Genomic DNA, 23,569 nt, shown 5'->3' on the forward strand with positions numbered 1-23,569 from the left:
TCTGTACGACCTGGCCAACTACAGGTCCATTATAAAACTCCTATTTATTGGCAAATTCTTGGGAAAAGTATTTGCTACACAACTACTCACCAGAATTGAACAACTCCACTTCTTAAATGACTATCAGTCAGGGTTCAGTCCAAAGTGTAGCATTGAGACAGCCTCCATCCAGGTGGTGGATGAAGATCCCCAAATCATGGATACGGGTGACTCATGCCTCCTCCTCCTCCTCCTTGACCTCTTGGCTACATTTGACACAGTCAACCACCACATCCTCGCCTCCCTCCTTGCAGACATGATGGAATTATCTGGCCTGACCTGAATAGGTTTACCTCCTACCTCTCAGGCAGACACCAGGCTGTCCAGATGAACTTGTGTTGTAACTGACTCCAGGTCTTCTGCGGAGTCTCCTAAAACTCCATCCTCTCACCAATCCTTTTTAACCTTTACATGGAGCCTCTGGGCCCTCTCCTCAAAGATACCAATATAGCCATCCACCAATACGCAGACGAGAGCAAATAGCACGCAGGACATCATTTGTCCCTGCGATTACCTAGCCATCATTCAGTCCTGGATGTCGACAGTCGTACCTCAAACTACACCCATACAAGACTGAATATTTCCTCATTGGTCCACCCGCTAAACAACAATGTGTCCAATAATGGCTCAATGATGTGCGCCTAGAAGGATTTGATCCACAACTATCATTGACAGCAATCTGTCCTTCCAGAAACACCTAGCCAAGAAGCTCCATATAGGCTGGCTAGACTCTCTACCCTTTGAAAAATCAAGACCTTCCTCCCGCCGCAGGACTTACGGACTGTAGTGCAGGCACTTGTGGTCTTGCATATCGATGGGGGAAATGATCTCCTGACAGGGCTCCCAGCTGCTCACTTGCCTCCCCTAAAAGCAGTCCACCAAGTCTTCTTACGGAAGCATGGAAATTTGACCGAATTACCCCCATCTTACGCCAACTAAATTGGCTTCCACTCCAAGCTAGGATACTGCCCAAGACTGTGTGTATTATCTACAAAACAGTTCCAAGTAATACCTGGCGGCTAAACTCCATATATCTAGTGGCACACGCTCCTCACACAGAAAATCGACCAACCGGTTTGGATCACAACTCGTCCTCAAAGAGAGGACCCGCAAATAATCCTTCTCTTGTCATGGCACCTACCCTATGGAACTCGATCCTGGTGTTGGCTTGGAATGCTGCCACAATTTTCCAATTTCACAAATCTCTCAAAATACGTCTCTTCCAACAACACCTGACCAAGTACTAATCCCAATAGACGCACATACCGATGCACAGACCTCTTAGTACTGCGCTGTTAAATGGTGCCAAATGGCGGCTACCCATACTCTGTACAGCGTTCCAATGCTTTAAACAATAACATTTAAATAAATGGAGAAATAGGATTTTATAAGTAAATACTTCATTTAAATTCATAAAAGCATACCCAAAGATACTGTACAAAAATCAGAAGAAGAAAATAAGCAACTGAAGAAAATAATACAGCAGACTATTTGACTAGATCATCATTGAGGCTTGACCAGCTCGCATGCATGGACTATCAAGTCTAGACAGTACCAGACAAAGGTGTGTACAGGCCTCCAGGTACCTAGCTTGCAAATCTCTGAAAACGACAACCTTCAACTAATTATGGAAAGTCAAGTAGCAGGAAATCTTAAATGGAAAGCCCTATAATTGAAATATATAAGAGCTGTTTGGATTTCTAATTTCCTTCCTTTCATTCAGATAATAATGAAGAGCCATTTTCACATCCGGGGTATATAGGGATCTTTTTTGCCAGAGAGGATTGGTTAAGAAAGTATGTTGGTAAGGAATCTGGTTACTATGAGGCTTGCGAGCACACGCAGCTCCTATCCTACCAACCATTGCGGCAGATTTAATGATCACTCCAAAAAATACTTTTCAAGAAAGGTGTTGGAGGTCAGAGTTGTGCAGAGATGCAACTTGGGAACAACACTGCACTTAATTCCCCAAGAGTGTTGAGGGGGTGGGGGGTTCTTACTAGGAGTAGACCTTCTGTAAACCCTTCAAAAATATCTAAATCACTGAGAGCAAAGATAGTTTTCTCAATCACAAACTTTCTATAGGCCGTAATGAAATCCTAACAGTGGTCGAAGTGTATGAAAAAAAGTAGTGGAACTATGTTCCCTGCTGGCCCTCTCCCCATAAACCCCATCCTCAAACTCCCTCCCACACCCAATACAAACCCCACACCTGGGTCCTGCCTTTCCTCAATTCTACCCCCACCACTGTGTAAAGGCGGAAAGAAATAGCAAAAGAAAATGCAAAATTCATTTTAAAATAACCCCATTAACTTTATTTGTTGCCCCCACAGCACGCAGCTTTACGTACCCTTCCCTTTCTAATCACCCACCCTTCACACCTTTTAAGTGGCATGCTAAAGATTAAGGCCATCCCCTCCCACCTACCCCTGATGCAGTGCCCTGAAGTCCAAGTTTTAACTTATTCTTACACTTTTATTTTAAAATGAAACCATTCTGAAACGGTTTCTTTTTAAAAATAAAAGTATAGGAACAGTGAAGCTTAATTTAAAAAAAAGTAGAGGAGCACCGCTCCCAAACGCTCCAGCCCATTTTGACCACTGAATCCAAATTACTTTCACAGAGGTAAATTGCAATTTGTGCAGAGTACTACATAAGATGGTGCAATTTTTTTTATCAGGCCACAATTAGTAGCAGAAGATGATGAAAAAAAAAATTCACTTCACCAAATCAGAAGGGAACTTCCCTTTGTCTTTTGCTTTGTATCCTTGAAATCTCAGTACTATGAATTACCTGCTGTTGTGAATATGCTGTCCGTACAGTTTCATTGTTTAAAACCTACGGGTCTGCACATTTTCTACACCTGGAACGCTTAAGTGCGGTTAAGGAGGAATTGCACACCGTTGGCCAGTGCTTGATGTTCCACTCCGCCCTTCATATGAATAACTTCTTCGTAGCCCAATCCAATCTTACTATTGTGTTTTGGAATGCCATATCACCCAGTTACAAAATGACTTGCATTACTCACTGTAATAGCATTTTTGATGATTGTATCTGATTCTATCTGCTTAGGTTCACATGCTGTGCATATAGTCCGACATCCAGTGGTAAGCGCAAAGTATTGCATATTGTCTTTCGAGGATCGAAAGGGGACGTCGACATGGGCGTGCCTGTAACACTATCCCTAACGTGACGTATAGTGTACCGAAGGTCCCTCATGCGTCGAGGTGCCTCCCATTCTATTTTTTCTGCCATGAGGGAGCCTAATGACTATTGGGAGTACATAAAAGAGAGAAAATAGTAAGACGTCTATGTTCCTGCCATTCGAGCAGGGAAGAAGGGTGGGTGCATGTGAATCTAAGCAAATACAATCATCAGAAATGCTATTACAGTGAGTAATGCAAGTATGCCGATAATTGCTAATCTGATTAGAATCACATGCTGTGCATAGACTAGCAAGCAGTACCCGGAGTTGGAGGTGGGTTATGAGAAGGAACAGTAGTGAAAAGATGTCTTAGAACTGCTTGCCCCACCTGAGAATCAGACCTATAAATCAATAGTGTTTTGTAAAGGTGTGTACAGAACTCCAGGTTGCCGCTTTGCAAATGGACACTAGGGGAACATTTTCAATGAAAGCTATGGACGCCCCAGTGCCTCGAGCAGAGTGTGCTCTAGGCTTGAAGGGCAGTTCTCTCTCAGCAAGAGTAACAGTATGATGCATTTGACAATCCACCTTGAGATGGCCGATTTAGAGACAGGATCCCCTTCTCTACCAGCTGCCACCGAGACGAAAAACTGGTTTATTTTCCTCAGTGGTTTAGTCCTTTCCAGGTAAAACATGACCGCCCTGCGCACATCTAATGTGTGTAGGCCCCTTTCGGCCACATTAGTGGGGTTCTGGAAGAAGGTAGGCAGTACTATTGATTGGTTCACATGGAACTTGGAAATAAATGTAGTCGCAAATCGAGGGGGAGTGCGCAGAACCACCTTATCTCTGTGAACTGTAACGAAAGGGTCTAGAACTGAAATGGCCTGTAGTTCACTACCTCTTCTTATAGAAAATAGCTACTAGGAAGGCTGTTTTATAGGTAAGATCCTTGAGACTTGCCTTATGCATAGGCTCAAAGGGGGACCCCATGGGTATAGTCAATACCACATTTAGGTCCCATCTGGGAGCCGGGTTAGAAATGGGGGGATGAATCCTTTTAACCACTTCCATAAAGGCCTTAATAATTGGTATCTTCCACCACGACACCTTTTGTTGCGACGTAGTGTAGGCTGAGAGAGCAGCTAAGTGAACTTTCAGGGAATTAAAAACCCAGGCCTGAGTCTAGTAAGTGAGTCAGGCACAATACAATGCGAGTAGGAGAGCAGTCAATGGGATTGATGCCCTTGGCATTGCACCAGATAAAGCGATTCCATTTACTGGAGTTGCAATATCGGGTGTTGGGTTTTCTTGCCTCGCTAAGTATGTCCATGCATCTCAGAGAGTTGTAGGTGTCCAAACTCTATGACCTCAGGACCCAGACCGCTAAGTTCAGGGTTTGACCATGGGTGAAGCGTTGCTCCCTTGTCCTGAGATAACATGTTGTATGGGCAAGACAGTTTCATAGGGGGAGAGAGAGAGAGGGACATCTCCATCAGATGAGAGAACCAGGGATGGCGGGTCCACATGGGGGCCACCAATATCATGGTGACTGGTTCTTGGTGCATCTTGTGCACGGTCTTGTTGAGTAAGGGAGTCTGGGGGGTAGCGTTAACACATTTCCCTGACCATGCTATCCAGAGACCGTTCCCCTTGGAGTGGTTCTGGGGGTACCTGGAGGCGTAATCTAGGCATTGGGCGTTCTCCAGAGTTGCAAAAAAGTCGATCTCTGGGAAGCCCCATAGCGCAAAAAAGTTGGAGACGATGTCTTCGTGTAGTCGTCATTCGTACTCTGCGGCCAGTGGGAAGTCTCTGCTGAGCACGTCCGCCAGAAGATCGAGTTCCCCTGGAACGTGTGGGACAACAGGAACATCCTGTGTCTGAGAGCCCATATCCAAATGTTTTGGGACAGCTTGGATAGTCTCGGAGGGTGTGTGCCCCCTTGTTTGTTCAGGTAGTACATGGCCGTGGTGTCAAGATCAGGACTCTCCTCCTTTGTAACTGTGATTGAAAAGCTTTCAGTGCATGGCCTTGTGTACTGTCACTTCCCGACTGGCTACATACTGAGAGATCTGAAACAGCATGATTTGAACCCTCTCAATTGGAGGGGGAAGACAAGGAACTATTTCACTTGACTGGGGTCTGAGCTGGATTATTTCCCGTTGATGGAGAAACCCAGGCTGAATAAGAGGTCTATTGTCTTCTGAGTGTTCAATAGGCATGTTCCGTAAGATTCCCCTCGTTAGGAGACAGTCGTCGAGTTAAGGGTAAACCGGGATGGATTGTCTGTGTAAGAGAGTTGATGCCATCGCCAGTACCTTTGTAAACACCCTGCCGGCAAGGCAATGCCAAAGGGGAGTACTTTGAACTGATAGTGCTTGTCCTTTATCTTGTTTTCTGTGCGTTGGCAACATTGAAATATGGAAGTGTGCATCCTTCATGTCCAGTGTTGCCATGTAATCCCCCTGTTTCAGCAGCGGAATTTCCTCTTGTAAAGTGACCATACAAAAACCTTTGAGGTTTGACAAATTTGTTTGCTGGGTGTAAGTCTAGTACAGGACGCATGCAGAGATCCTTTTTGTGTACAATGAAGTACACTGAATAAATACCCTGTTTACCTACTTCTATGGCGCCCTTTTCTTGAAGGATCTCCACATCTTGCAGTAGGATGCGCAGGTACTCCGAAGTCAGGCGTCTTGTTTTTGGTGGTATGAATTGAGGTGGTCGGCAAAATTATATGCAGTACCCCTGGGCTACGGCCTCCAGTACCCACTGGTCTGTTTTTGCTTGAAGGAAAGATGTTAGACGCCCCCTGACCGAGGTGGCATGGGAGGGGACTCAGATCTGAGGGTCATTTCTGACCTGAGGCCGGGGAGCCCCTGCGGGTGGAACCTCGGCCTCTACCCTTTCCACGCCGCTGTCATCTAGGTGGATAGGTGGTGGTGGTATTAGATCCTTGTCCTGAATTCCAGTTGTTTCCAGAACTATACTGCTTATGAGGAGAGCGAGACTGACCGCGAAAGGACTGGCGAGAGTATCTCCCTCTCTGTTGGGAAGGTTTCTGGGTAATCGGTTGAAGGGACTTGAGTGTCTCCTGTTCTTTCTTGGCTGTTTCAAGTGTGTCGTCCACTGCCTTGCCGAACAAGCTGGTTTCTTCAACGGGCTTGTTTATTAAGGCAACCTGTGCCTCTGGATTAAACCCGGAGTTCCTCAGCCAGGCATGTCGCTTGAGCAAGGTACCTTGTGCCAAGGTTCTTCCCACTGTTTCAGCAGCATCTAAAGTGTTCTTAAGCACATTCTTATTCACTTGCTTGATACGATGGTGAGCAACTTAGCCTGCAAAGGTTCTGGTACTTCTTGAAGGCCTTCTTGCAGCAGGTTCCACTGGACGTCTGCATAGCTAGCCAACAGGGTGGCGTTATTGGCTAGTCGGGTGGAAAATGCAGTAGCAGTTGTGACCCTCATCCCCAGTGTATACAGCTTCTTGGACTCTTTATCAGGCGGTGCCTCTCCGGTAGACAGGGGTATACCCACCCATTTCCTAGTAGTGGTAACTACTAAACAATCTGGAGTGGCATGGCCTTTAATCTAAGCAGAGTCAGTAGAAGAAGGACGGAACAACTTCTCCACCCTGGGATTCACTGCTCTGGTTTAAGCTGGTGTCAACAAAGAGGGTGCCAATCTTCTCTTGATACAGTTCAACAAAGGAATAGCCTGGCTGGCAGGAGGCTTCTCTTTTGAGGATGTCCTCCACAAAATCCGAATCCAGCAAAGTTTCTTGTGAGGCAATCTGAAAGGCTCAGCCGCCTTTTTCAAAATGGCATTAAATGCCATCTGATCATCCACAGGAGAGGCTTGACGGACTGGGAAGGAGGGGGGGGGGGGTCCACACACAGGGCATCGGGGTGGGAGTAGGGGACGTCCAAGATTGACCCTCAACCTGGCGGCTGTCTCCCCAATTGTCCATAGGATCTACAGGGTCATCCATATTGTAATCGTCCCCAAAGGTGGCATCATCCTGCACACGTCTACAGGGACATCGTCATCAGTGAGGTCATAGGTATATTCCTCATGAGGATAATCAAGGGTCTGTCGAAACTTGGCCATAGGTGTTAATGGGAGGTCCTCCCGAGGCCTCTCGGGGGCAAACTTTTCAAAATAAGAGACAAATTTCTCTAGTCTGTCCATACACCCTCCTCACACTTCTCCCTGGTCCATGAGGATGAACTAGAGGAGTCCAAGGGCGTAAAGGCCTCATTTTCATCCCTTGAACTTGGAGATTCACCCCCTTGTGTGCTGGATAAGGGCACAGGACTCTCAGAGTAGTCTTTGCAGGGTTTTGGATGCTGTGAGGCGTCTTTCGGCACGTGTTTGGGCCGTTCCGTGTGTCTCGGTGTGTCTTTCGGCCATTCCGTGCGTTTCACCGCTTCTTTCGACCTTTACTTCAGACCAACCGCCGAGGCGATCCTAGCGATACTATCACTGATGCTCGGGGTAATGGAAGACGTGCCAGGTGGACCGGAGGCTGCGCGGTGGATTTTGGCGCCACTGGGGCCTTTAAGCGGCATCTGCGCTTCCTCATGGAGCGTCTCGATGGCTGTTTGTGTTTTAGTGCTAGCGCCCTTTACTTTAGATTGCCCACTCGCAGGCCGCTGCTGCGGTTGCAGGGAAGGCTGCCGATCATAACGATCAGCGGATCCCGTCGAAGTTTTCGATGGGCCTGTTGGCGCTTTGGCACACTTCGACTGTGCCGCCGAAGCAGAACCTTGGGTTGTGTGTTTGGTGTTTGAAACTTGTGCGTCCCTGTCGCTGGGTTTCTTCCCCATAGCATGACTCGCGTCATGCCTGCCGGGGTCGGGAACGGACGCTGCAGATCGAGAACTCTCTGCCATTAGGTCATTGGCTTCCAAAACGGAGGCCTGGTCCTCGCTAGTCCACCCATCACTCTCGGCGGTTGCGGTTGGCCGGAGAAGAACATTCGGCCTGCGACATGGCGTGGGCCACCCACCGCAGCGCTCCTTAATCATCTACCAGTCTACTAGCCGCACAAGCCGCCTCTTTGTGGTTGAGAGGAAGACAGTTGTTGCACCGACTGTGCTAGTCTTTCCACGGATATTTGGCCCTACATGAGGGTCAAAACCTAAATGGAGTCTTGTCCATAGCGCAAGACAGGTACAGCGATGACAAAACCCAGGGAATAAAGAGGGTGATAGAGGAAAGGCATACTTGAAAGAATATGGCCACTTCGACCCCATTCTCCAAATTGTAAGAACAGCCACGTGAACGGCAGCGCAGCCGGATCAACAGGCCGTTGAAATTCCGCAGCAGTCTTCGGCGGTGACTTAAGAGAATAAACGACCAAAGTCGATAAATACAACAATAACGCAATCTCTTTTTAAGAGCTCTGCACTAGGGCGACCAGTTATCTGAGCGGAAAAAAAGTATCTGAGGGACCTCGATGCGTGAGGGTTCTTGGGTACACTATACGTCACATTAGGGATAGTGTTACAGGCATGCCCATGTCGACGTCCCCTTTCGATCCTCAAAAGACCAGATGCAATACTCTGCGGTTACCACTGGATAACGGACTATATGCACAGCAAGTGATTCTAAGCAGATTAACAAGCATCAGAACATTCCATGCCAATTTCTTTAACTCTTACCATTCCAATCTCTTGGTATTGGAAACCACTGAGGCATTTATTGCCTCCCCCTCTTCTCGATCAATTCATAAATTTCACTATCCCCAACTGACTGAGGAGAGACTAATGTGGCCCTACTCATCTGCCCCTCACCAGACAGCCTTCCCCCTTTCTATCGATCGCTTGGGGCTCATAAATCATTTTCTCCTGACCTCAAATACAACTTCCAAACCGTTCCAATTCTCAATGTCTTGAATTGGATTCAATCCTCCAATCATTTCCTGGTTGCTCTCCAAAACTGAACAAAACAATCTGGCAACTTTCTTGACCATTTATTTCTCTCTTCTGCCCTTATCTCTACTCCCCAGCCACTGACCCTCTCCTCACCTTGATTGGTCCCTCTTCCACTTCTGCCTCAGTTTTCCCATGTCTTTCCCTCCCTCCTTTCACCTGGTCCCTCTTACCAACCTGATAAAAAAAAAGTGAACATGGGTTTTGTGGAATTCAACTTACCACGTGCTTCTCCTTCTGTAAATCCCTATATCCTGCTCGCTTGTTCACCCCCTCCCTCGACCACACCTGAACCCCAGCCAGTCCCTCCAATCTGACAGCTAAAAATGACCCTCCAACTCCACATGCGGCACTGCATTCACCCTGCTCAGCTTCAAGCGTACAAGAAATACCTTCTTTCTGTTTTAACTGCCTTCGACTCACCAACTATTACTACTTTACTATCCTAATATCCTCTCTCCATTTCCATTCCTATAAACTCACTTCAGGCCATGCTTACTTCCACTCACCCTTTGCCGCCTGCTCATCCTTCTCAAGTAATGTATGTGCCTCTTATTTCTCCATGTAAGTATTCCAAATCAGATTATCTGATCTCCTTCCTGGCCCTACCTACGCTCATCCTAACTCGGCAAAGCTGCCCCTTTCTTTGGCTTCTCTTATCACATGTTTGCTAAGACTACCCACATCCATTCCCTCCTTTCCTTCCTTGGTCCCTGACCTATCTGCTAATTTATCCAGCTGTCTCTTGGCTATTGGCCACTGGAAGGCACTTTGGTGTTGCATGCTCAACCCTTCCAAAACTGAAGAGATCTACCTCTCAGCCTCTCAGGTCCCAAAGCACAACTTCTCCACCCCTGCCATATCCTTTCCCCCTAATCTCACCCCAGCTCCCAAGGTTGTAAAATGTTAGGTCCTCTGGCATAGAACCAACAGTAGCAATTCTTTCCCTCAACTGCCACAGTGGCGAGGTCCAACCTGAATATTCACAAGGTTTGTCCTCATCTGGCCTACCCATGCTACAAAAACCTTTTTTTGTTTTCTCTGCGGACCATGGCAGTCTTTACTACTGAACTAGCCTCCTCTTAGCCCTTCATCTCCCCTCCATTCTCACGTCAATAAAATGTTCTACCCATACAAGATACAACCTCCCATGATCCTCTCCTCGGCAGAATCTACCCACTGACTTCATATGGTCTGCCTCTCAATGCAATTGGGTCCCTCTATAAATTCCTCCTTCAGGTATTTAAGTCACTTTACGGAATGCACTCCTGGACCCCCTCTTCTACCCAACTCCATTTACCTGGCCTTCTAGCTCCCTCTAGTCTCCTCCTCACAATCTAAAATCCCAAGGACTACTCAATCCGACAGTCCTATCACCCTCCAATACATCAGCCCCTGTGGTGCCTTTTGCTTCCAATCCCTCACCTTTTGTGTACTGCAATTTCCTACCTCTGGAGTCAAAAACATAGCCTCTCACCCGGTCTTCAAAACCTGTCCTGAAAGCACTCTTAAGCAGTACAAGGGCACTGTAATCCTGCAGGGGCATCTGCCCGCCCCCTACCGGCCATGTCACACCTGCATTGCACTCCATTCCACATACCTGTACTTAATAGACTATAATATGACTCTAATAACGCAAGTAAGCAAACCTGCTAATCTGCGGTGTCGCCAATCAATGTTTGCATGTGCATGATCTCTCCACCCGATAATCTCCTTCCATTTTATTCTTTTGCAACGCACCTTATTACTGCCCTCATGTATGGTATTTCTGATTTCCCCTCGCTTGCTCGAATAAATATAAAAAATATAAGTATATAAAAGTCAGTCTTTAAAGAATTTAAACAAGCCGATGGTCCACGAGTGCTTTGAATGCTGTCACATAAGCATCGTTCAACCAGGGAACACTATTTTTATGGTCATGCGCTGCATTTTGCATATTCTTTTATGACCGCCGCCACTGACGTGATAGTTCAGCAGTGAAGGAAATTACCTTTACTCTTGCAAAGAGAATCCAATATCTTTTTCTGCAATCTCAGGGTGATTTCAAATTCCTCGCTTTCCTTTTCTACTCGGAACACCTATGTTGCTCACACTAGTTGCTAGGAAGCAATATCTAGAATTTATGCAATCAAAATCCTCCTTCCAATTGATTCTCTTCTGCTTAGTCTTCCTACCTGTTCCTTTTCCACTCCTGAAATTGTATTCAATATTGTAGTTGGCTTGCTCTTTAGACTTCACTCTTATGCTTGCATATCACTCCTTTATTTATATACTCTGGCTTCTCTGCCATCTCTTTGTTCAATTTTGCTTTCCATTTTTATTTAAGTGCTCAAATAGTCTTGCACATTCTTATGTTCACCATGATCGATACAGGTGAAGTAAATGCTCCTAAATTTAGGGAATGCTCAATGTTCATTCTTTTTCTAGTTGCACCTCTGAGGGACGCCCCCATTACTCTATTCCCCCCACCCAGATATATTTCCCATGTCCAACTCAAATGTATATCCTACATTATAGCTGTAATTGTACCACTTATTTTAAATGTATGTACAGTCTTTTAAATAAAAGAGCTTTGTGTGCATGGATTACCATGAAAATGCATGACGCAATCACACCCAAGACTGATGAGAGCAGTCTAACTGTTCAATGTTGAATGCTGCATAGAACAAATATGCCCTTCAAAAGCAAACACTTGTGTTCCTATGTGCCCAATAAATACCCCAGTTTGCTCATTTTCATTTGTAGGCCCAGTGGTGAAAACGTGTTAAAAATTGACATTGAGCCTTCTGGAATCAGCAGGCTTTGAGGACTCAACTGTCGAAATGGTTCACCATCTTGCAGAGACTGGTTACTTCTCCCAGTCCTATGGTGAGAGTCCCCACATAGGACTGGGAGAAGTAACCAGTCTCTGCTGTCTGGGCAGTGTTACAGCCTTTTGTGACTTATCTTGTGCAATATGTGTGGGATTAGCATCTGTCCCCATCTGGAGCGATCCATCCAATGATTAGAGGGCTTCTTAGGTCTTCAAAGAAGAGTAGCCTTAGACTGAATAATTGCAGCAACGTTTACAGGACCTTGAATTGTGCTAGACTTTGTGGTTCCTTGGTGTGGACTTTGGGACCTTGCCAAGGCTGACAGTGTTAGGTCTGTACCTTTCCACGTTGCGAGGGCTGACCTAGACGCCAAACCCACCAGCAAGCTAATCACGGATGCCAATCACTAACAGCAGTGATGGTGATGGCACATGCATCTTCAAAAGGCCACCTGTGAGAACAGGCCACAGAGGGTGTAAAGGTGGGGGAAAGCTTTACTTCCGGCCCCATTTGGAGGCTTAGTCGGGTGGCTGATCACCGGAAAGAAATCCGGAAGCTCTACACTTACCATTATGCTGGATTGCCACCCTGTCCTTTGGTGTCCAATAATGCAGCGAGTAAGATATAGGATGTTCCTGAATGGTATGAAAATCCAGATACAGGCGGTGGTTGCCTTTCTTCGACTATCTTAATCCGACAAAGGAATGATGAAATAGCATTGATTGAAGTTTAACAGAACTCTTAAGAGACAATGCAAGATATTGTGTGAGGTAAAAAAAGAAAATTCTAACAGTCGCTTCAAAATCCAAGAAGCAATAGTCCGTGTTCAGAAATCCTTGCTCACATAGAGGGAAAAAGAACTGCCTCAATCGCACACTCATTGCATTGTGGGACTCTGGGGAAGCCTGCCTGCCTGCCTTAAAGCGACAAAGTCCTTTTCCCTAGTTAATGTTACAAGCCTGCTTTTTGTTTTCCACTTTTATATAAGGCTAGAAATTACTGAAAATAGCACTTGTGTGCTTTTTACAATGACATTATTTTGTATCTGGATATTTAATACATACATAAAATCCAAATAATAAAAGAACAGCCAACTATGCGTTTTGTCCATTTTGAAAAGTGTTTATAATTATAATTGGTGATTTGTAACGTGCTTAATACCCAGAGGTTTGTAAGCGCGGACCCGGGGATGGAACCTGTGTTGCTCCGAGTCGTCTTGCTTCCAGGGCTAGCGCGTTGCCCCCTGAGTTATCCTTCCGAGACCATTACATTAACATTTAAAAAAAAATGTCTGGGCCTCATGCACGTAGGCAAAGTATTTCAGTGCTGATGAATATTAATGAAGATCCCAGAATGGAGAAAGAAGTAGACAGGCCGGCTTTAGGCTGACACAAAACAGGAACCCTCTGCTGTTCTATTCCCTTGCATAGGAACCCTCTGCTGTTCTACTCCCTTGCATAGGAACCCTCTGCTGGTCTATTCCCTTGCACAGGAACCCTCTGCTGGTCTATTCCCTTGCACAGGAACCCTCTGCTGTTCTATTCCCTTGCACAGGAACGCTCTGCTGTTCTATTCCCTTGCACAGGAACCCTCTGCTGTTCTATTCTCTTGCACAGGAACCCTCTGCTGTTCCATTCCCTTGCACAGGAACCCTCTGCTGTTCTATTCCCTTGCACAGGAACCCTCTGCTGTTCTATTCCCTTGCACAGGAACCCTCTGCTGTTCTATTCCCTTGCACAGGAAACCTCTGCTGTTCTATTCCCTTGCACAGGAAACCTCTGCTGTTCTATTCCCTTGCACAGGAACCCTCTGCTGTTCTATTCCCTTGCACAGGAACCCTCTGCTGTTCTATTCCTTTGCACAGGAACACTCTGCTGTTCTATTCCCTTGCACAGGAACCCTCTGCTGTTCTATTCCCTTGCACAGGAACCCCTCTGCTGTTCTATTCCCCTTGCACAGGAACCCCTCTGCTGTTCTATTCCCTTGCATCTCTCCAGCAATTCGTCGTCAGCATCCTCCTTTATTGTACTGTATATGCATGTGTCTCACAGTCACAGTGTGTCTGTCACTCACCCACTGAGGATAACGTTGTCATCAAAGAGATAGACTTTAATATGCTGCAGGCCGATGGTCTCGTTGAAGCGCTCTGGGGTAAGGCGGCGTAAAAGCCCACGCAGACTTGGAGTGTGGAAGAGTGACACCCGCACACGCCCTGGAAAGTTCTGCAGCAGTGGAAGGAGCATAGTGCGAGAGTTCTGGCTGCCTGGGAAACACATGGGGGTAGATGTTGTGAGAAGACAAAGAGGGCAACAATGACAAAGGAATGCAGACACACACGTTCAAGTATGGCAACTGTCCTGACCAGTGCCTTACTCTCACACTCATTCAATGGATATACATAGTAGAGCCCACAATTCTTCCACAATCTCCCAGGACATTATGCATCACCAGACCCAGCAGCACTATTGGTGCCACACAGAATTGCTACTTGCATGGAAATAATGCTCATTAAAGAATGTATGTAAGGTGGAAAGTGGGTGTTAGCAGAATGAGTGAGAGGGGAGCGCCTCCTTTTTGGATCATTAGTAATTTCTGCATATTTTATACCTCCATGTGTTATCAATCTGTTCATTCTGCATCTCTTTTACTATAGAAACATGAGGGATTGGGTGAGGGTAGGACAATACTTTCTTCAAGAGTACCTAGGATGCCTGCTGCTGTAACCTCAATGTGACCATCAATAGACTCACGTAGTCTGCTCCACACAAGTGATGGGTTTGTACCCACAGTCTACAGAAGCTCAGCATCTCTGGAGGCTTGCAATCCACCAGAAGCAAGGAGAAGTGCAGACTGGATCGCCACCATTTCAGGAAGGCAAAAACCAGAAAACAGGCCTGCTCAGCTTACGCCCCCAGACTCTAGAACCTCCTTGTCAACACGAGACTCGCCCCTTCACTTCTACATTTCAGGTAGGCACGCAAGTCCCTCCTCTTCAAGGGATGGCGCGTCCCTAACACCAAGTTTCACTCCACCTGCACTCTCACCTAACCCGAGATTGGGCAAAACCAACAACCCCTGCTGATTTCCTCCCTGCCTGCTTATAACCCCAATGTTGCCAAATTGGCCACCCTCCATCCCCCGTTGTTAGCCTCCTGCTTCCTTGTACCTCTGCTTTCCTCGCTGTGTACTCTCCCGGCCCCCATGACTCGTAAAGGCCTGTGTTGCTTCCAGAAGCAAGGCCCACGCTTAATAAATGCCCTAATAATAATAAATATTACGCACCACTGCTATTATTAAGGTATTTATAGGGTTCCATGTAATAATGTCCCCCCGCCAAAATGTCTCGTGACAAAAAAGTCCGTTTTTTGCTGAGAATAATTACATTTGTTTTTACAGGGGGGGGGGGGCAGGGGACATCCCCGCAACCAGTCTCCATTGATAAGTTCACCATATATAATGCCACCAATGGCTTTTCTCAGCGACATTATGTATGGGGACATTATTACCGGATACTATTTATTGAGCACTGACCTAGCTTCGGGAAGCAATGGAGCGCTTTACAATCATAGGAGGAAGAACATGGTGAGCAAAGCACAGAAACAAGGAGCAGGGAGCTAAAAAGGGAGGGCAGGCAGTTTGGTAGCATAAGGCATTAGAGAGCAAAAGGGGATTACTCGAGTCCTTCTGATTGCTTGGGGCAGCCCCATGGACAGACCTGGGGGCCGGCTGGTGAGAACAAACAAATCCCAAAAATTTACTCTCAGCAGCTAAGTGAACAAGGGAGAGTTGGTGCTAGTGGGGTCCCGGCAACTCATCGAGTTTGAACTCTGTTGATTTGACAAGCCTCTCGGTTTTGGAACAGTATTCCCTCCCCCTTTTTTTTTTAAAGCTTTCATCATATTGGGCTGGTTGGGGTAGCCTACAGACAATCCCAATAGATCCTTAATAGCCATCCAGCCTTCGTGTTAAGCCGGACTGCAAGACAGACCCCTTGGGTCAAACACTAACTTTACACATCGCTTTGACCACACTCATCTCATAGGACACAGAGACAAGAGGTTCCATCATAGGCACCTGGTGCTACTGATAAATAATTAGTCTTCTACGCTTTGCAGGTTCTAGTGAATCCAGACCCCAGACTAAATAATTCCATAAGATCCCATCAAACCTTGTTTCCTAATGCCTTGAGTTCACAGGACGGGGTGCTGATGTTGAGAAGTTGTTGGTTCACCTCAGGAAGCAGTACCTAGAAAGCATATTGGTATGCTCTTTGAGAGGAAGCACTTCGGGAGAGTGTGTAGGAAGGGTGTAAGAACACAATGGACAGATGGACATGTTGAGGCTATATAGACACATGAGGGCACATGGAAAGTGAATTCACAGGGAAGGTGACAACACTTAGGGTGGTTTACAGAACCCAGGGTAGTGGACACACTGATGGTGTAAGGGCTGAACTGCAATCAGCACTACAGTGCAACGTTATCCCTGCAGTACAAGTAGACCAGTGACCGGGTTACAACTCCCCTGGTAACTCATTGATGTGACGGTCTAACACAGATGAAGACCAAGAGACCATTGCAAGAGAAGGATCTATATGGCCACAGTATAAGCACCTACCCCGGGATCCTCGGGTGAAGTCCAAGAGGATGGAGATGTGGAGGTCAGAAGCCAGACCCTCCTGCAGAGAATTCACCAGCACCTCGTGCATAGAATCCACCTGATGAAAAAGGCAGAGGAAAATGAGTGCAATTTATGTAGCAACATTGAACTATGGGTAAAGCCTTTGGATACCTTAAAGGTTATTGGGTATTGATGGGTTAAGTAGGAGTGGGTTGCAGGCATCTCATGGGATGAGCGAACCATGTAGGGTTCTCGGAGAGGGACAAAGCAGAAGGGATACAACTATAGGGCATGACAGCGGAGGCCCTCTGATGGTGAGCAGGGCATGGTGGTATACATGCCAACATTATCCATTCCACTTGGGAGAGGCCAGACCAGTCCTGGCTTTAACTTTGCATTCTGGGACTTGTAGTTGTGCATTTCCCCATTATAAATCCAGGACTACAACCCTGAATGGAAATGATAACATTGGCATGTATGTGGTGGCTCATGGGTACACCTCTTTGAGGGAAAGCACATATGTAGGATACGGATTTTGAGAATACTTCTTTCCTTTTGTGAACATTTTCCCACACTATTTTGTAGCATAGCGTAAAGGATTGGCACATTTGTTTTTATTTGACTAGACTCCACTAGGACTGTATTATTATTATTGTAATGGTCGTAGCTTGCTCCCATCGTAGATTTAGGTTTAGATAGGCGTTTTTCACACCCCTGATAAAAGTTCAATAAACACCCCTGAACTGTGATCACTTGTGTGGGTCTTACTTTGATACCATGCCTTCCATGCCTTCCTTAAACCGTATACCAAATGATCCCACCACCCAAGGGTACGCATATCCCCCAAATCCTAGTATGCTTCAATTCAACGATTCTAGCAAGCGTGTCTACCCAATCTTCAAGATCCCACTGCAACATACTACTCCTTAACCCAGTGATCCCCGCACTGGTATTATTTGCTGCAGGGATATCACGCTTATTCGCTCCAACGAGCCACACATTTCAAAAATGTAACCCCTGTAGTCTCTTCCATCTAACATCTAGTGTATCCACCCTAGCCCATCCCACAAGCTTCAGAGGGCATTGGTCCTTATTCTGCACTGCAGTACGTACCAGTTCCTGCTCCATGGGGCCAGTACCGAGGTAAAGTGAGGCCATCACCACACGCTTCTTTGCTGCCTTGATCTGTGCCTATGAAGAAGGGAGATAATAAGTGCACTATCATTCTGAGGTTTACTGTCAATACAAAATCCAAAACACCACAACTCTCCACTTTGTTCCCACACCCTCCTGAGATTCCACTGTGGGCTTCTCAGAAATCTAGAGATGCACCTGTATAGCTATTGCACACAATGACTACACTGGCCCCGCCAGCAAAGTCACACCTGGATGGATGTTAAGAACATCTATATTGGGCTTCAGCTCCTGGAGAAGCCCTTATAGTGAACTGACCTACCGATCAGACCCACTTCTGGAGAACCTCCTTCCACGTGGTCTATGTTTATTTTTTAGGAATTTGTACAGCGCCAAAATGGTACACTGCACCAAACGCGGAGCACTCGAAGGCCCTGCAGCACACCAGAGTCATACCAAGAGGTCCAGGTCCAATATGCACATAGTTTACAATAGCCCATATATTGGGGCCATGTCTGGATGGTGCTTTAGCACATCTTCAATACTAGCCTCTCCATTGGGCCTATTTGTGGAGGCCCTTCAAAGAGTACATCACCACAGTGATGTTTTCACAAGCAGCCCTTAGACACAGCCCCACTTCGGCTGTCCTGTCCAGATATCGGACTACAAACGGGCATTAAAAACCATCCCTCACTACCCTTAAACTGGCATCACTCATCCTCATCACTGTCTATCATACCAGTCATCCATCATTCTTTTTACAGGCCGTCATTAATCTCAATACCTTATCGTCATCACAGTTCCTCCTTACTGCTGCAGCCTTCCTCCATGTCGCAGTCACTCATTACAGACCACACACCTCACCCTTTTCACAGGCCCGTATTAACCCAGGATCCATCATCCTCACACTCCTACATTAACCTTACCTTGGCATCCCCAATTCTCGTCACAGCGCCTTATTTTACCCCGGCATCCCTCATCCTTATCATAGTCCCTCATACTTACCGACATCCATCATCCTCATCACTGTCTCTCATTATCCCTTCCATGCTTGTCAAAGTCCTTTCATTATCACCACAACCCTCATCCTTGCCAAAGTCCCTCATATCTCCTGCAACCCTCACCTCGTCACAGTGCCTCATTACCACCTAACCACCGTAATTTTCCTCAGTCCCCAATTATCACCGACAACCTAATCTTCATCACAGACCTTAGCCTAGCATCCCTAAATGCAGTAAGTGTCGCTCTTTACATGGCATCCTCATCACAGTCCCTCATTACCCCCACTTCTCTTATACCCATCACAGTTTCTCATCACTTGTTCCACACATTCTGGTCACTGTCCCACATTGCTATGGCCACCTACAAGCAGATGAGTAAGCAGAAGACCTGCAATGTATAATATTGCTATCTAGCACAAGCATTGTATAAAATCAGACCAAAGATAGATACTATTACACAACATTTACATTGATGTGAAATTCTACTTAAATTTACACCAATTAAGGTAAGTTTCCATATAAAGAAAATACACAAAATAGATCCAAAACTCCTTTGCCATCTGTACAATATGTATGTTAAACTTTGCCACCATACATATAAAATTAATTTAACATTTACAAAAAAAGCAAAGTAATTGTATTGCTATTATGTCCCTTTAATTAACCCTCCCGGGAATGTTTCACATTACAACCATAAAAAAATAAAAACATCTTAAACAAACACACACACACACACACACACACACACACACACAAAAACTAGGTTAAGACGAGTGTTCCATGGGGTTTCAGAAAATAAAACTTCCTAATAACTTTTGGACACTTCCATGGAATATTCTGAAACACTGGCACAATAGATTTTGGAGACTTCTATCTATACATGGAAAATTACAAAAGTGTTCATAGACTGCTTCATATTTTTTTAAACAATGTTTTAATTGCATTTTGGAAACCTTTTTATATTGAGTTTTCCCATAGGCAAAAACTATTTTTTTTCAGCCCAAATCACAAAATTGACCCTTGGATTTTTGGCACGCACCTAGATCAGATTAGGAACTGGTGGCCTAAAAAAGTTGAAAATCATGCCAATTTTGCGATAGTCATGGTTTAGCCTGTATCTATTTTTCACATATGTGCAGAATTAATGGACATGTTTTTTACGAACGGTGCATGTAGGAGATGAAAATTCCCATCAAAGTTAGTACGACTTTGATGCTAGTTCAACTGTATGAAACATGTAGGAGATGTACATTGCGTAATTAAACATTGTTAATCCTCCTTTCCTAGTACCCCCACTTTTTGTACAAACCAGGTAATGATTTGAATGCTTATTTTGGTGATGAATATCAAAATATCCAACTATTCATTGACTCTAACTCTCCCAGTACCACATTTCCTTAACATCAATTTTTTCCTTGTAAAGGCCCGATTTGCAACTCTTTTCCGCCGCCTCAATCTCATTTCTTTAGAAACTTTCCATCCACGAAGATCCCCACTTTTTCTGATGATCCTGTTCCAGCATAAGATATTAAAACTATTGCCTTGCTTTCTCTGGCTCAGATTACTGAATGCCTCTTTTAGCAATGGTTTTTTCCTGCCTCACTTATAAATCACTGAAGGCTGAAAAAGCAATGGCCTAAACTCACTGGATCATGCCAACCTTCGGCATAGTACTGCCGTTACTTGGGATGATTTTGAGAAATGGCCAGTTCTTCAACTTTATATATAAACATACAAAAAGACTAGGGGTTCCCCCAAGAGTATTTGGCTGCACCCTAGTAGTGAACACTACAGTATTATTGCATAATGAGAATCATTCAAAAACAAAAAGGAATGCAAATGAAACAAAGTGATCTCAAAGGTGTCTTGACTTTCATTCTTAGAATGTGTGGCCGTCTGGCCAGCAGGTCTGCTACTATGTTCTGATGGCAAGTGGGCTGTATGACTTTAATGTTAACATTTTCCAGCAAGGGAATTTTGCCAGAATGAGCACTCGTTTTTAAGAAGACAAGATTTTATGAGTCTTTTCCTGTGTACAGAGTCGCATTGACGATGGACACTGGGTCCAAAACGCATTGGCCACACACTCTGCCTCGCAAGCACAAGATAAAGAAGCACTAAGAATAAAAGTCATGACACTGTTGAGATCAAGTTGTTTTATTTATATTTTGTTTTTGAATGATCATCATTATGCAATAATACTGTCATGTTCCCTACTAGGGTGAAGTCAAATACTGGTGGGGGAACCCTCAGTCTTTTTTTATGCATTTCCTGCTTTAAAGGCGCAATCCAGGCACTTTGAGTAGTACCAAATACAATTTCTAAATATATGTAGAGGAATTGATCATTCTTGAGTTTTAAATTGTGTTGTACCAGCTTACCCCATTTTGTGTATTCCATTCTTGAGCTTTCACAGTACTTATGCAAACACTTTCTTTAACCGGACTATCAATATGGAGTCTGTCCCTACTGCAGGACACAGTCGGGTACCCTTCAGACATTGAATGATGTCCTGCATGTGCAGGATTCCCAAGAGTCTGGTCTTCTTGTTTTCTTCGATCTCTCAGCTGTGTTTAATATGTCAGCCCAGTGGTTTGATTTTAGCAATCACGCTCCAGCCTGGGGGCGGCGTAAATGGCCGGTAATGGCTTGCCAGCCGGAGCTAGGCAGGCCACAGCATAGCGAGGGCCTCCACGAGGGCTGCAGGCCGGTACTGCCCTATATGCCCCCTGGATGGGATTGCTATTCACACTTGGGGTTTGCCTGGGCTGCAAATATTGTATTTATTTCCTTGGGAGATGGGCTCTGCGCTAATGCATGAACACAATGTCCTGAGAAATTCTTTTAAAAAAAGACATGGCCACCGCCATAGGAAAAAAGGACATAGTCCCTTTTTCATTTCCATGGTGGCAGCGGGCAGGAGGAGAGGCAGGACCCAAGCACAAAGCTCCTGTCCAGCAAGTATGTTTGGGCGGGGGGGTGCCCCGAGGGGAGGTTGGGGCTGTGAGGAGGCAACAGGGAGGTGCTCCCTGTTGCCTCCCCACAATCAAGATGGCGCCACCCGGGGGAGGCCTCGGGTGACTGGAAAGAGCGGGCGGTACACACTGTATTCTCGACTGTTCTTCCAGCCACCTGACTGGCTGGGCACCATTATCAGGTGCGAATAACATCTCATCGTTCTCATATTAGTATGAATGGTACCATCTTGACATGCTTACCTTGATCTCTGTTGGGGAAGGAGTCGGCCTCCAGCCCTGAGGAGGCTCAGGGCGGTGGGACTACCGTCTGATAATGTCCCCGTTCCGAGCCTCCTCATTGGCCCTTACTGGGTACTAATAGGTAAAAATCCCAAACAAAATCCCCTTGGAAGTCCTATTAATCCAACTCCAACTCCCCTAACACCTCAAGTACTGAGACGAGGAACAGGAAGAATGAGTTGGTATGGATTGAAGGAAGCCCTAAGCAGAACACGCAGACTAGTTGTTGAAATGTAGCTCAGCGGCCAGAATATTTAAAGATGGTTCTCACTTGCAATCAAGCGAAGGAAATAAGAGAAGCAGCTCGGACGAAGCAGGAAGCAGGACCACAGGTGAAAGCCGACACACGGGAGCCGACCGTGCGGAAGCAGGCAGGCGCTTTCAAGCTGCCGCTTGTCAGAATTCCTTACTGGAGTGGCCAGAGACCCAGAAGAGCGTGGCAGGCTCTAGGGGAGAGCCACGAAGGAACCTGCAGCTGCAGAGAGGCTTTCAAGGACGCGGTAGAGCAGAGTAGCAGCAACTTTACTGGCAAGTGACTCTGATGCCAGCGGAAGGGCTGAACGACCGTCTGCACAGTCGGAGACGCCATTCCCGAATTGAAACTTCGTCGCAGCAACGTGCCTCTGGTCTGAAACGCTATGAGACACCAGTGAGTTGGCCCAGTGATGGTGGGAACCCTGGGGCGTACCGACAGGCACATGAACAATTAAAAGTGCATTTTGAATATCGACCAAGTAAATTAAAGAGACAGAATTTGCACAATTCGTCATGCTTGCGATGTAGGCATAGGGAAAGCTAGAGCAAATGTTATCACAAGAAGATTAATGTTAACGAAGAAACTGAAAGACAGAAGTTGCATATGTCTCCATATATGAGAAGTTCATATGGGGAAATTTGGAGCAAGCATTACCATGAGCAAATGGATATACTGGTAAAGAAGATAAAAGACAAAACTTGAACAAGTCTTCATATGTGAGATGACCATATGGGGAAGCTTAGGAAAAGTAACATCTAAAGTCAAAGTAGTATAGACCGTGCAGGAGTACAACTGTGTTATACTAGGAAATAGAGAGAACACTGTGAAATGATACGTGGCAGGAGAGTATACCAGGGGATCTAGAGAAACTACTTATTTCTGGCAGGGGTGTATACCAGGAATTCATCCTTGAGAAGTTATGTAAAAGAGACGCATTTGCCATTCTGGGGGCAGCGGCGTAAAAGAGACACTTTTGCCAACCTTGAGAAATTGTTGTAAAGAAGAAAAGACATTCTCGCCGTCCTTCCTGAAATAATCCAGGGGAAGGGAATTACACTCTGGATCCAAGGACAATTCTTTGGAAGAAACAATTTTTGTTGGATTTATCCATTTGTTTAACATTTTAACACTTTTTTGGTTAAGCCTAAATTAGAGACATTTTTCCTTCCACTTCTTAGTTGTTAGTTTCTAATGTGAGGATCAGATATGTTTTGGACACATGGACAGTTTACATAATTTGACAACAAGACACAGACTGATCTTTATGAGTTTCCTAGGCAGGTAAACTCTTTAGGATAGGGACAGAGAGGCATTTATCAAACCCTTTTCTTTTAATAAAGATGTCTGCTGTTGAAAACACTACCACTTTGT

The 23,569-nt window shown here is 45.6% G+C and overlaps 1 protein-coding gene across 1 annotated transcript in view; it reads right to left on the reverse strand.

The window, feature by feature from the left end:
* The window catches only part of PGS1 (phosphatidylglycerophosphate synthase 1), a 630,645-nt gene that overhangs the window by 490,922 nt on the left and 116,154 nt on the right, over positions 1 to 23,569 (reverse strand). The window contains exons 3-5 of the mRNA XM_069655241.1: positions 17,664 to 17,741; positions 16,548 to 16,647; positions 14,004 to 14,193 (exon numbers count right to left, since the gene is read on the reverse strand). Coding sequence (XP_069511342.1) covers positions 14,004 to 14,193; positions 16,548 to 16,647; positions 17,664 to 17,741 — 368 coding nt within the window. The remainder of the gene's footprint in view (positions 1 to 14,003; positions 14,194 to 16,547; positions 16,648 to 17,663; positions 17,742 to 23,569) is intronic.

This window comes from Ambystoma mexicanum, chromosome 3q (genome assembly GCF_040938575.1).
Source record: "Ambystoma mexicanum isolate Mex_15411 chromosome 3q, UKY_AmexF1_1, whole genome shotgun sequence".
Classification (NCBI taxonomy): Eukaryota; Metazoa; Chordata; class Amphibia; order Caudata; family Ambystomatidae; genus Ambystoma; species Ambystoma mexicanum.